Genomic DNA, 14,573 nt, shown 5'->3' with positions numbered 1-14,573 from the left:
CGTCAGAATCCGATACACCTCCACTTCCTTCTGCTGTCCGATTCTGTAGGTCCGGTCAATCGCCTGCATTTCTATGTACGGGTTCCAGAACGGGTCCATGATGATGACGCGCGTCGCAACCGTGAGATTAAGGCCTGCGTTTCCTGCGCGAAGAGAAACCAGCATAACCTTGTTATCGGGAATGTCGCGGAAGTTGTTGGCTGCAGTGGCGCGTTGGTCGCCGGACATGCCGCCGTCGTAGCGGAGAGGTTTGTTGGGGAACTTGTCATGCCACATGGCTACTTCGAGAAGATCCAGGAGCAGGGTCCACTGAGAGAACACGATGGTCTTTTCGCCGGTTTCCTGGATTTGCTTGAGCAAGTTCATGCACTCGGTGACCTTTGCAGCTGGCATCCATGTTCTTCGGAGATATCGCATGTATCGTTTATATGCTCGACGGTTCTTGGCTGCCTCGATACGTAGGCTCTTCAACATAGATGGTTTTACGTCGGGCATTTTGGCCTTGCCTTTGCCTTTCTCCTTTCTTTGGGCCATTTTGGACTTCTTCCGCTCTTTGCTTTCCAGCGCGGAAGCTTCCTTCTTGAGAACATCAATGTCGGCGAGCTCTTCTTCGTCATCATCATCAACAACGAATCCCTTGAGATTTCCTTTACTGTTGACTTCATCTGTGGCATCCTCTTCTTCCGATGAATCTTCTTCCTCGTCGCTCGATTCGTCGTCGACCGGTTCAATCTTTCCCACCTTCTCCACAGTCTCTGGCATGTGGACCTTTTTGAATAATTCGTAAGTGAAGCATTTTCTCGGCTCGAATACACCACGGCAGACAGGGCACTTAGCCCGGTCACTCTCGTTTCCTTCGTGGAGGTTCTGCGAGATAGCAGTGTCCACTATGCGTGATAGACAGTCTTTGCAACTGTCGTGTCCGCAAGGTATAAAGAACGAGGGCGATTGTACTGCATCATAGCATATGGGGCATTCAAAAGCATCAACACCCTTGATCCTTTGTACAATAGATGCGTCCAATTCCTTCACAAGCTTCTCCACATCAGCATCGGTAATGGGGCTGACGGCATCGTCAACGTCCAAATTGAGATGAGGATGACAGCAAGCTTGACGAAGTCGAAGGAGCAATACGAGGATGTTGGAATAATTCTTACCAACACTTCCTTCTCGAAGATACTTGCTGAACACTACATGAGCATGCTGTTCGAGCTGTTTGTAAAAGTCTCGCTCGTCCGTTGACAGTTCCGCATACACGATATGCTCTCTCTTCTCGGGAAGTTGCAAAATAGGCTTCCCATCGAGCTTTGAGTCTTTCTTTCGACGCATCATAATCGCTTTGAGCAGTGCTCTGAGCTTGCTCATCGCTATACTCTTAGGGTCGCCTTTTTGGCCGAACAATACGCCAAAAGTCTATTCTATGCGTTAGTTCGAATAAAGAAGCCGACGACACATTTGGCTGCATACCTGACGGAAGTTCTCCCAAGCGTTGTAAGGTTTTATGCGGAGGAACTTCAAGAGTGAATATAGCTCAAGGATCCCATTCATCATCGGGGTACCAGTCAAACACCATCTATACGTAGCCCTCAAGCTGTGGCAAGCTTTTGCTGTTTGTGTACTCCGATTTTTAATGCACTGAGCTTCGTCCAGAATGATGCGGTGAAAGACGGCTTTCACTGGATGTAGCAAGGGAAACTTAACCGCACATGATATGTCATTGAAGTTGATGTTCCTATCTTTGTTCTCCTCAATAAACTTCTCACGGCGCCTGAGTTCCTGTGCCAAGGTACCATATGTGGTGACCACCACGTCGTACTTGAGGAGGTCATCTGTCGACGCTCTCTTGCCGTGATATACAAACACTGACAACCGATGTGCTAGTTTTGTCTTGTTGCTGATTTCCTCTTCCCATTGGCGGATCAACGAAAGTGGTCCTATAATCAGATTTGTCTGCAGCGTGTCAGAACATACCGGGTTTATTCGAAAGAGTTACAAGAATTACCTTTGGACGAGAGGTGGCGAGGTTGGCAAGCATGAGACCCAGGGTGGAAATCGTCTTCCCGAGTCCCATGTCATCTGCCAGAATTCCCCCCTTGTTGGTGCCCTCTTCCATTTGTTTCATCCAAGTAAGCGCAACCTCTTGGTGTCTGTACAGCGGATACTTAAGCCCCGGCGGACCAACGCCTCGGTTATGCTCTGGAATATCTATGTCGGGACGGATGTTCTTCAACAAGTCATCTAATTCCTTTCCTGTTACTGGTGACTCATAATCATCGTCGAGAACACGAGCCAGACGACCATGTAGTGGATTACCGAACGCATCCTGCACGTTAGCGTGGTCAATCATGCTTGTTCTTTCAATGACATTTGAAATAGTAGACCCATTATCACCTGGGTGCCATGGTACGCCGAAAAACGGTGGTCTTGGAGATGGAGTGGGCTGAAAGACATTCCTCAGCGCCGGGCTAGAAAATTGGCTGTTTCGCAAAACATGTCGTGGGTTCCCGGATTGAGTACCGTGCCCTGAAGGTCTCTGACGGGTTGCACCGATCGAATGCCTACTGAGAGCTTTCACTGCATTGCTCGGCAGACGAGCATGACTGACAAGCGGACGTCTATCCCACGGACTTGGGTTGTCCCAGGACCCTGGCATTGAGGCTCTCATCGTTTCGCCTGATGGCACCGGCGTCTGAGTGCTGGAGGATGGCAGAGACTGCCAGTCCCAGCTTGTTTGTCCTCGCGAGTTAGCTCGTTGCGTAGCCGTGAGTCTGGCAAAAGCATCTGATTCGGATGCATTTGCGTTCGAAGACGATGAGGGAACCGGGGAATATTGACTGGAAAATTGCATAGCCATCGGCATGTCTCTATTCTCTTGTTCTTGATGCTGTTGCTGTCGAATTTGTTCGGCGATTACGGTGGAATCGAAGTCGACATCGTCACTGTTTACGTTAACATTCTGATAAATTTCTTTCGCAGATGAGGGAACATTCATACCCAGTGAGATCAATAATATCGATGAATTTGGTGCGATCTGATTCCCTTCCTTGCCTCGAAGGAGTAGAAGAACGGTCGCCGCCAGGATTCGGAGTCGTCCGTCTTGACTTATTTTGACTATTCATCGTGAAAGGATCCCTCGCTCGAAGATCTCTCTTCCTACTCGGTAACGAGATTGATGACGGGCTGTCCCAGACATCGTGATATCCGGAGTATGTATCCATCTTGGTTGAGCGCCCCCCTGTTACAACAGGAGTTCTTGGTTGGGGTGGCGGTGCTTGTGCTGCAAACCCATTAGTAAATAAGAGGGTGAAATACTTTCATGCAGATTCCGCAGGTACAGAACCGTCCAGTTTCAGCGCCCGCTGATATACTGACAAAATGTTAGGTGGGACAACAACAGGAAGTAGTGGCACCTTAACAACTTGGTAACATCTGGGCGGACGCTGAACCTGGACCCCTCTGTACTCCTGCTATATATACATAGGACAAGGTTGCAGCCAAGCCAGTCACAAGCTGTTGGGTGATATTCTCTACGGTTATTTTCCTACCGCCTGCCAGACCACACAGCTGGCAAAGAGTGTCAAAAGGTTCATACCAGCCGGCAAGAGGAGTAACCGTGCAATGTAATCGAAATCCAGACCCTAGGAACCCGCGCAGGTTGGCGCGAAGGCCGCGTAAATAACTTCACGCTAAGGATCGGGGAATCGAGATGGCTAGAATGCACAAGAGGAACAAGCACTCACAGGTAGGCGTGCCGGGCGGAGATTGCTTCTGTGAGGCAGAGCCACCAACATCTGAAATAGAGCTGTTAGTCTATGTCACAAGTGATGTCAACAAGCGTTGACTCGAATCAAGCACCTATAACAGAAGAAACGGAAATCACAGAGGCAAAACCAACCATCGCCGTTTTCATTTCGTGCGCGATCTTTTTTCAACTTTTCGAGCAGGTGCTTCAGCCTTTCAATTTCTTGGATAATGTCGTTCCGCTCGTCCTCAACTCCATTCCATGCCTGGCCATCCATAGAGCTGAGCATGACCTGTTGAACAGTCAACTCATCCATTACCTCCTCTATTCCATCTTCCATGACAGATAGATCTGCCATTTCCACCCCCTAGAGTCCTGCAAACAATCATGCCTTGACACGTCGGGGCATGCTGGCTTGATAGGCTAGGTGTAAGGTGAGGCGTGAGAGTCGCTTCCAGGCTAAAGGACCGGCCAACAATGTATTGCCACAGTAAATTAATTGGGCGCCCTGAATTCGATATCGTTTTCAGGATGGGATGCGATGGGTAACGATTGTTTATCGCTTGGACCATGGGATCAATCAAACCGTGTTGTGACGCGACCTCGGCAAGTATGATTGGTGAGTAGACGCTTGTATTGTGGGGCCATCGACGCCAGCCAAGTCGGTCCCATTGCGAAGTCCAACCTAACCAGTTAGGTCCCCTTCTCGTCCTTGTGTCAACACCACTGCCGAGTTCTCGCCACATTCAATTAGTGAGGGGCAGTGATGCATCACCAATTTCGCTGGTCGCATTGCGTAGTCCAGACCTGACCAGGTAGGTCTTGCCATCAGTTTACCATCAGCTTACCATCCTTGGTAAAATCTACTCCACATGAACGGCGCAAACAAAAATAAGAGTTAACAAAACCAGGCACACGTGCTTTTGTGGGCATTACCTTTGCCGACTATGAACCGGTTGTAAATATATTCAATAGACTAAGCCGAGCAAAACTTTCAATCAGTGTGCAGTACAGTGTGTATTAATATGACCTATAGCCATATTCGTTCAAAACCCGTTGTGATGTATTTCTTGCGCTTCTTTTAGCTACGTCCGTGAGGCTCTGAGAGTGACGCCATGAACAAGAGCAACATGATTTCGAAAATGATCGAGGCTTGTCAATTTCAAATCAGCATCCCTACATTTCGGGTGGCTGCACACGATGAGATTATCAAAGCCCTTGATAGTATCCAGATGCTCGCGGTCAAAATGATCGTTCATTATCGCAGGGCGGCAGTAGGAGAAAGTCCGCTCCTCAACAGACAGGGATTCGTCACTGATGCATCGCGGACACTGCGCTTTTAGCATCAGGAGTGGAAATCTGTCGGGCTCAGGCGATTCCTCCTTTATATGGACATCTGTAAGAACCCCACTCATAGTATCGACGTCCGACACTTTGTGGACTCTCTTGCGTTTAATGGTTTCTCTTTTGCTGTTCAGCGCGACCATTAACTCCAGCGCTCCTAATAGTCCAGACTGCAGTCCAGACTAATAGTCCGTAGACTATTGGTCTGGTCTGCATTTTACAGACCAGACTGATGGTCCAGTCTACGATCCTGACACAGACTGTTGGCCCGGAAGCGAGGACACAGCGCGAGAGCAAGGTTCACACAGGAGGAGGACTGCCTTCTCATCAAATTGAAAGAAGAGCTCGAACTTCCGTGGGCAGACATTCATGCACGGTTTAGCGACAGATTTGCATGCCGTTCAAAGGAGGCCCTTCAGGTTCGTTACTGTACAAAGTTAAAATGCCGTGGATGATCTCTAGGTGGTGTTTGCGAGATCACGTCCTAGATTCAGCACCGTAAGAATAACCTTTTTAGCCTACCTTTATTATCGTGTGTGCAGAACTGTCCAAGGCTGTCCAAAAGACCGCCTCACGTGCCCGAGTGGAATCGGCCCCAAGGGGAAAATGTTCGTCACGACTCTGCCTGTAGCAGTGTGTCTTGCTCTCAGAGTTGGATGGTCATCCGCCTTGCTGATGATCCCGAGGGTGGATGATTGGCCCCACCCAGAGGCAGCTCTAGCCTCGGGAAGTACCACAACGGATTAGAAGCCACTCGCCAGACTTGTCAGCAATGCAATCAATATTGATTGATAAGGCTAGCATTGATAGTGATATCGAAGATTTAGCCAATATTGACATGGAATAAGGACCAAGTTGCAAGAGACATGTCAAGATAAGCGAGCCCTTGGCTGCTGGTCGAAAATCGATGCTGTCCAAAGTGTGTGTCAGCACCAAATTCTCAGTTGTCGATCGGCAAGGCTAAGCCGAGCCTGTACATGCCTGGTGAGGACCTAGGGAAGAATAGCATATATTCCTGGCTCGTCGTCTCACCGGCCGGCCGTGTGATCGGTGACTTTATGGACCTAGGAACTGCTGGAGCCAATGCGAGCAAACAAAATCCAAACTATTATCGCAAATCTAAAAGATTCGTCACCGAACCGCAAACAAGGAACCACATGAAGATCTTACCCGCGAGCGGCGATCATAGTATGGGTACCACCATTGCAAGCTATGAAGAATGGCTTCTTTGAGATGCCGTGCTCAAGCGTATACGCGATAACGGTATTATGACGTTTCAAATGCAATTTACCCACACTTCTCTCCCTGTGGCATTCACACCAAACCACAAAACACGACAAATGAGTCACCCAAAGACACGGACCAGCCGCAGAGCCAGGCAATAAAGCCTAAAGACCGTCGTTTGCGCAACGAGCACTCTTTGACACCGAAGCACGACGTTCTAACCATCATGCATCGTCGAGCGACTCTGACGATACTGATATCTACAAAGCGGAATTACTAGCACGGTGGGGTAAGAACATCTTCTTCCTAAGGTGGCACATCGACGGCAGTACCGGCTGGGAGCCGCGAAGGAACATTCTGGACAAGAAAATGCTGCAAAACCTTGAGTCGACTTATGTCGGGTTTGATGAGGGAGTCGATGTGCTGAACACACGGGAAAGCAAACGGGGTAAGCGACAATGTCTCTTGCATTTCCATGGTCGCCCGGAAGCCGAGGACTCTTGGGTAAAAGAAGAGCTGTTGAGCCCCAACCTCCTGGAAAGAGCCAGGCGCAGTGGGTTGGATGATAGAAAACATTGTACGGAAACTTAGTCCAGGTAATAAAGGCACGCGTTCTTTATGGCCGGTCACAGTTTGTCTGCACTCCTCAAAGCCATAAAGCTCACCATAACGACAGTTGCTCAAGTGACTTGTTACTCCAAACGCTCCTTAGACGTCCAGCTTAAATATATCCCAACAGATTCCAAAGATGATGCTGCTGATACGCGTGGCCATGGAGGCCAGGGGATTGCTTGCACGATGACTGTGATATTGTCCGATCACCGACGGGCCTATATCTCGCTGAGGCGTACTTCATATACTACAAATACTCACGATTGGGAAGATTATTACCCCTCGTCCTCGGACCCTTACGCTACGAATTTCCAGATATTCATGATATCGCCAACTCACACTCCTCTCATCCTTACCAGCTCGTCCAACTTTGCAATGCACCGCGGCAGATATTCCTTTACCCCATACGCAGCAAGGTAGTCTCTTTCTTCAACTAAATCGCTCAACGCCACCTTGACCCAATCACCCATCTGCTCCCTCCGTTCCCTTCTGGCCTGTCGCCTCTTCTTCTCCCACGCCAGCTTCTGGCGGTATATCTGGCCGCGTTGCTGCTTGTTTGGCCTCCCGGTCTTGAACACACCAACATCTGCATCTTTCATTGTCCATCGCCGCGGGACTTCTGGCAGTCCAGCTGCCAGGCTGGTTGGTCTCTCCCGCGCCTCAAGAAGCGGCAAAAGTGCGTCATCTAACATTTTGAAAGTCGGTTTGCTGTTATCACATGGGGTGCCGCACATCTTCAATGCAGCATCGAGGTCAGTATGGGACGCATCAGCCATGCTGAGCAGCAAGTTGAAGGCCAGCGTGGTGTCCATAGTGACTAACTTCTTGACAGCGGCCATGTGCTTGCGCGCGGACATGGCGTAGTTGGAGGTAGTGATCGCCGAGCTGTTGCCGCTCATCGTCTTGACCTTCTTGTCTAATTCGTCGACGCGCTTGTCAAGGGCCTTGAGGCTGTCGGTGTAGAGTTTCTTAGCTTCTTTGCTGAGACCTCCAGAGCTGGTCTTCTTGGCAGTCACGGAATTGGCCGTCTCAGTCTGCGTTTTGGTCGCCTTCGCGGGACGAGTGGTGGCATTTTCTTTGTCGGAGTCATCACTTTTGTATTTTGTGTCGCGCTTGCGCTTTGCCGAGCCGGAGGGCTCGAGTTGGCTAGTGAGGCTACTGAATGGGGCCATTGTCGATGCTGTAGTCGAATTTACGCAGCAAGGATGAAGAAAGTAGAGGGAGTATATCTGTTTTGGCCAAAGGGTGCGAATGTCAGACAGAAATAGGATTTTTTTACCTAACACGCGTTGAAGAGCACGCGTTAAGAAGCACGCGTTGAGGAGATCGTGTGGAGGGCACAGACCATCTTGAATGATCGAAAGCAGTTAACGTCGGGGACCCATCAACCGGCCAGTCCCCTCAACCGGCCACTCTTTTTCGTCCTTTCAACACCAAAAGGCCAACATTCCAACCGCGATTTCTCGTGCAATTTAATAGCAATTAAAATTCTGTTTAAATTTTTATATTTACAATGCCAAACTACACAGAAGATGATATTCAAAATGCTCTATTAGCTGTGCGCAATGGCCTCTCTGTCAGGAAAGCTGCAGCACAGTCGGGGGTACCAAGGACATCTATTCAAGATCGAATTTCTGGCGCCCAGACGCGAATTGATGCCTATGAGCCGCGTCAGCGGCTATCACAGAAGGATGAAAATACCCTCGTTACTTGGATAGTAGCCCAAACATCATTGAACGTGCCAATTACACATCAACAACTCCACCTCTTTGTATCACACATCCTAGCCAAGGGAGGCGACCATCGCCCGCTTGGGAAGAATTGGGTAAAGGGATTTATTCGCCGGCATCCCGAAATAGCAACTAGAAAAGGCAAGAAGATGGATTCCTGTCGCATTAACCGGGCTTCTGCTGATACAATTAAGAGCTTCTTTTCAAGGGTCCAGCTGCCAATAGTACAGGGAATTCCAGCGCGAAATCAATACAACATGGATGAGACTGGTATCCAACAGGGCCAAGGGAGCAATGGCCTCATCATTGGGAGCGTGGAAATTCGAGTAATTATCAGGAAGCAGCCTGGGTCACGCACTTGGACTACAATCATTGAGTGCATCTCAGCAGACGGCAGAGCGATTAGCCCTCTTGTGATATTCAAAGGAGCGAGCGTTCAACAGCAATGGTTCCCTGATAAATTCGATAAATACCGTAATTGGCACTTTACAGTATCACCAAATGGCTGGACTTCTAATGAAATTAGTCTCTTTTGGCTGCGCGAAGTCCAGGGTGGTCATCAACTCAACCCAATCAATCTCAGCCGTATATTGAGTGAGTTGGCCGCTTAATAAGCAATTCATCCATTGAGTTGATCAACCTCGACCTTATATTGAGTTTGGTTGACGTTGAGTTGACTGGTTGACGAAACACTATTACCCCACGAGGCATGCCTCAGCAGGGGCGTGGAATCTTAAGTAGTCAAGGCAAGCTTGCTCCCACCCGGCCTCTTCCTCCTGCGTCTGCACTTGCAGGCCCTTTAGCCATCCTCCTATCCCTTCCCTCTCGACTACCTGCTCTAACACTGCTTCGTCCGCTTTGTCCAGCAGTATAGGATCAACTTCGTCCACAATGCCTGCCTGCAGCCATGACCGCAGCACCTGACAGATAGCAATCGTGCTTGCTTCCAGCTGATTCCGAAGAGGCGTCACCATGCGGCCTGCCGCCGAAAATAATCTCTCACATTCCGCGCTCATCGCCTGAACTATCATGAAGTCCAGTGCCATTCGCGAGAGTCTGGGGTACTTGAACCGCTGCGCGTGCCAATAAGCCCGCGGGTCCCGAACGTCGCCATCCGTTGGTAACTGGTCCTTCTGCCACCTGCTGTACTCATCTTCCGTCTCAGTCCCGCTCTTCGCTAGGACGTATCCGGGCCTCATCCTTGAATTGTTCGAATGGAGAGTAGTACTGTGTCTGTCGACGCTTTGTAGCTGGTTCACCATGCTCCACCACTGAGATGTCCAATGTCTTGTACTCTCTGTCCCAAACTGACTGTACCATATCTTTTGCCTTGGAAATCCATGCCGGCCGCCCAGACCACACCATCTCAAAATAGCCCCACCGATAAGCGGGGTGCAGTGCCAGCGACGTGTAATAGATTGGGGTCTCATCTAGCTTGTTATAGTATTCGTCGAGTTTCTTCCAGCCAAGATTAATATTGACGCTGAAGTGCTCCGGTTCAGGACACTGATTGACCATAGCTTTGGCTTTCTCCAGTTCAGCCAGCGGGAATTCGTATCCCACGATCACGTCCCACACGTTACCATAGGACTCCAAATGCCCGCTTTTGCGCTTTCGCTGAATTCCGTCACCTTCAAGCGCCTTGACCGCGTCCTCGAAGCTCTGAAGGATAGTGCCCAAGCCGTCCAGAACGGCCCAGTCCTTGTCGTCGAGCTTGTTCTCGTCGCGACATATGGCAGGCATGACCACACTTGCCTTGAGTCGCCCAGACCGCTTCGAGGTGTTTTCCTTTTCCCACTCCTGCTTGTGCTTTAGGACCAGTGTCTCGAGATACGGTCGAAGCTTTAAGGCTCGCCGGATCATGTAAAACTGCGATAGCCAACGGGTTTCATTGTCTACGACCACGCTAAGTGGTCTCCGAGTTCTGATCCTAGGATCCTCCGATGCAGCGAATTCCAGCTGTTGGATACTGTGGAGAAGAGAGGTAAGCACATCAGACCTGTGGATCGCAACCACGAGGTTGTGCAGCTTTCCGACCGGCCCTTTCTTCCGCCAGAGCTCATGTTCAGTCGTAGCAGATACATCTCCATGACCTAAGCGGCCTTCAAATGCATCAACATCCTTGCCAAATAGGATGGCCCTCACCACAAGGTTGATGACATGACCAAAGCAACGGCCCCGCCGTTCCATGCTGCGAAAGCCAAATCTCTCTCCAATAGTCTTCATTGCGGTGTCATTGTTTGGCGCGTTATCGAGGATAAAGTACCCAACTTTCTCGTCTGGGATCTCGTACGACTCCAGTATTTCGATGATCTCGTGTCCAATGTTGGCTCCAAAGTGTCGAACTGTAAGTTCAGGCACCCCAAGAATAAGCTTTCGAGGCTGGCCATCTTCACTTCGAAAGAAGCATGCGACGCCGTACAATGCGTGCTTATTCCGCGATCTCCAGCCATCGAAGGAAATATGTATCAGGCCAGGCGCATTTCTCAATATCTCAATAACCTCGCCTTTGTGTTTTTCAAACTCGGCAACTGCACGCTTGCGGATTGTATTGTGGCCCACATGGGCATCAGTGCTTGCAACGAATGGATTGAGGTACTCGAAAATGGTGCGCAGCCTTTTGTTCTCGGGTTCTCGAAACGACAAGTTGCTCTCGACAATCCATTCGACCACTAGACGCTGAAAGACATTCCTGTCAAAGCTCTTGATGAAGCGATTCGCAACTGCTTGCTCTCGCTGCGCCGTCAGATCGAGATTGAGGGCTTTCGTTATCGTCTGGTATCCTGTCATTGATTTCTTGCGAGATGCTGGTGCAGAACGTTTGCCAGAAGGATCCTGGACTTTGTGCTGCTCCCAGAGATGCCGCTCAGCATTCTGGGTGCCTATTGCAATGACATTGCCGGGCTTTGGCGTGTTCCTTTCAATGCACAGTCTGCACACCCATCGCCGCTCCAAGTCCTTCTCGATGTCGAAGCCGTATTCCCACACCCATGACTTTGTATTTCTGTTTCATTGAGACCACGTATAGCCACGGAAGTGTCGGAACAGTCGATCCTCATCTCGACGACCAGCACGGGCTTCCGCTGGCGTAGGCGGCTCCGGTGTTGATGGCGCGGGTGTTAGGAGGCTCGGTGTGAACGGGGACGCCTGCACAGTATTCACAGCCTCGAAATCCAAAATTTGTGACATGCTCAGGCCGAAGAGAGGAGAGAGACGCCAGTGGAGCAAGTCACGGAAGGGAAGCTCAGGCTGATGCTCAGCATAAAGAATGGCATGGCGAATTGACGACCAAAAGATTGGACGCGTTTGACGTGTGAGGCATCGCGATGGCAACGCGTTAGTGAATGTTCTATGGTACCTTGATATATATACATGTTTGGGCGTATATAGGAGTATATCCTATTTAGTGCTAACACTTCATCGTGCCGGAAGCTGAGCTACCCGGCACACAAATTTGGTATGACCAATTGCGATGCTTTATCAACCCAATCCACGTAACCAAGTCAAAATCGTCATCATGTTGAGTTGGTTGACCAGTGAAAAAAAGTTGTGTTGAGTTTGGTTGGGTTGGTTGACGTCAACCAGGTTGACAACCTCGTGATTGATGTTGTGTTGATGACCACCCTGGGACTCGGCAATCCTGACACCATGGGCAGGACAGGCACCAACACTCAAGTGACTGAAAACCCACCTTAGAGATATTAGGCTGCATAATGGATGGATTGCATGAGCTCACTTCGAAGCTGAAGCGGGCTCATAGTTCATGACACAGAAATGGTAACAGTACATTGACCTGACGGACGATGAAAGCCATTTAAGTGGGCTAACCGTTACGTTATGACATGAATTTGCCTGCCTGGCATTGATGCGGTCACGTTATGAGACTCATAATTAGCTACGTCACTTTATGTTATGGCACAGAGGTAGACTTTGTCGTGGAATCAATGTTGTCCACAGATTCTGCTTGGACACTATTTTCTGCGGCCGTTTTCAAATAACAGAACTTCCTTTCGTCCGAAGCATATAATTGCTTTTTCCGGCTATCTTCATCCTTAATAGCCGACGTTATGAAAGCTAGCTACACCAAGTGCGCCTGTTCTATCAACAGAGAGGCATACTTATCCCATAGATGCGGGCCGTATGGTCGCAAAAAGAGCTGGAGAAGCGCTTGTCTCCCACGAATACGAAGCATTCAGCATTCGGGCGTTTATTCCATCCCGGCAGGGATTTGATGCGTTAGCGGATTGAAGTCCCATTTTCATTACGACTAGACCTAAAATGGCAATCGCGCTAAAATTACGTACCGGCTCCAAGAGCAGTTGACCGACCAGAACGCCTACGCGTCGCGACACGGCAATGACCAGCACTCATCGCTCTTGTTTGGCATCGTACTGCACAGAGCTTGGTGACTTTGTCTGCCGCCTGTTGGCAAAGTCTCAACTGCATCAAAGAGGAGCTCAAGCTCAAGTGACCAGCCAGCGTTTCACAGCCAGCTCCGGGTCCCGGGGTGGGCCATGCCGCTACGTCCGCTGGCCCACCAGCTCATGATCGTTCCGGGGATCTCCGTCACGGAGCACATGAGCATCGACTCGTTTGGACAATGGGCCGGATGCTCCTGAAGCCCTCCTTGCGCTTTCCGCCCAAGCCTACCTTTGGAACCAATATTCCTCGTGCAAAGTGGCGTGCGGGTATGGGGCTGACGGCCGTGGTGCGCTAAGAAGCCCGGGGGTAGTTGTTCGGAGGCGGTCAATTTGGCTTTTTGTTTCTCATGCACTGCGCTCATATTCCAGGAGAGCGACTTCCGCGTCGACAACAAGTAGCAACTCCGCCAGGAATGGGTAGCCGATTTTAGTCCCAGATGACAACCATCTCTGTTGTCGCCGAACAAGTCGGTGAGAGGAGTCAATCAGAGCCAGTGAATCGCGTCGCCTTGTGTTGTCAGGGAACGGTCTGGTTATGACCTCAGCAGCGATATCAAGCGACTGGCAAGCCTCAGGATACTGTTGCAGTGTAAGTGGCAATGATGATTTGCCAATTCTTCAGTTTCTTCGCGTGGGCGTCGTTCTTGTCCGAGTCGGCGTCGTTCGACTTGTCGTTGTTCAGCTTGAGGTTACAATTGGTAGCAGTTTCTATTCCAATATTGCTCGCGGTCCTCGGCGGGTGGCAGACCTGCTTAATGTCACCCCTATTGGGTCTCCTCCCAGGGAATCAAGTCCGAACTCTCCTTGTTCAACATCCCAACTCACCCATGATACATGCGCTCTAGCGCACCCGCCCTCCAACATTGGAACAAAGTGGCATATAAGTCGTTGACTGCGTTTGGAACGATGACCGATGCGGAAGTCTATTGATACGAAAAATCCAGTCCATTCCCGACGCAGTAAACCTCGATCTCGTCCCTCCCTACTGATAAGCAAATATTACATACCACTTCGGCAGTGTGCATTGGCTGGATCCGACTCCAGGCTTTCTATCCATAAACGTATGGAATAAGATAATCCATATGGAACGTTCCATATGGACTAACCGTATTCCATATGAGATGTTTGTATTCCATACGTATGGAAATACGGCGGAAGAATGTTGATCCCTTCGTTGTTCTTTGTAACGAGTGATTTGCTGCTCTTGGTGGGCAATGCAACCTGTCATGTCGCTATCTTGAGAACTGCAGAAATGGTACCATGTCGCGGCAAGATGTGCATTGATACTCCTTCCGTACCTCTAGCGCCCGCCGAGCGAGTGCATGTCTTCTCTGGTGCATAATGTGTCGCGATGTGAATTGAATTGAATTGAATTTAGTATCGCCTACTGGCGCCCTAGTGTAGGCATGAGGCGTGCTATTCTAGCTTCATTGAAATATACTACCCTGATCCCCTTGTAAGCTAGGAAAAGAAACTAACAAACTCTAGAGCCCTTCAAGC

The 14,573-nt window shown here is 49.8% G+C and overlaps 3 protein-coding genes across 3 annotated transcripts; 1 reads left to right on the top strand and 2 right to left on the bottom strand.

Annotated features, from left to right (window-relative positions):
- Nucleotides 1-7,257: 7,257 nt before the first annotated feature.
- Nucleotides 7,258-8,094, bottom strand: VFPPC_12189 (hypothetical protein; the record flags this gene model as incomplete). Its single annotated transcript, XM_018290144.1, has 1 exon — nucleotides 7,258-8,094. The coding sequence occupies one exon, from the start codon at nucleotides 8,092-8,094 to the stop codon at nucleotides 7,258-7,260; it is 837 nt and encodes a 278-aa protein (XP_018136570.1).
- A 1,719-nt stretch (nucleotides 8,095-9,813) lies between these two features.
- Nucleotides 9,814-11,841, bottom strand: VFPPC_16992 (restless-like transposase; the record flags this gene model as incomplete). The annotated part of the gene is made up of 2 exons (XM_018294744.1): nucleotides 9,814-11,656; nucleotides 11,699-11,841. The coding sequence occupies 2 exons, from the start codon at nucleotides 11,839-11,841 to the stop codon at nucleotides 9,814-9,816; spliced, it is 1,986 nt and encodes a 661-aa protein (XP_018136571.1).
- A 1,767-nt stretch (nucleotides 11,842-13,608) lies between these two features.
- Nucleotides 13,609-13,965, top strand: VFPPC_17618 (hypothetical protein; the record flags this gene model as incomplete). Its single annotated transcript, XM_022429311.1, has 1 exon — nucleotides 13,609-13,965. The coding sequence occupies one exon, from the start codon at nucleotides 13,609-13,611 to the stop codon at nucleotides 13,963-13,965; it is 357 nt and encodes a 118-aa protein (XP_022285662.1).
- Nucleotides 13,966-14,573: the final 608 nt, after the last annotated feature.

This window comes from Pochonia chlamydosporia, chromosome 2 (assembly GCF_001653235.2).
Source record: "Pochonia chlamydosporia 170 chromosome 2, whole genome shotgun sequence".
NCBI lineage: Eukaryota > Fungi > Ascomycota > Sordariomycetes > Hypocreales > Clavicipitaceae > Pochonia > Pochonia chlamydosporia.
The sequence above is the reverse complement of the archived record's forward strand: the minus strand, read 5'-3'. Positions and strand labels throughout refer to the sequence as shown.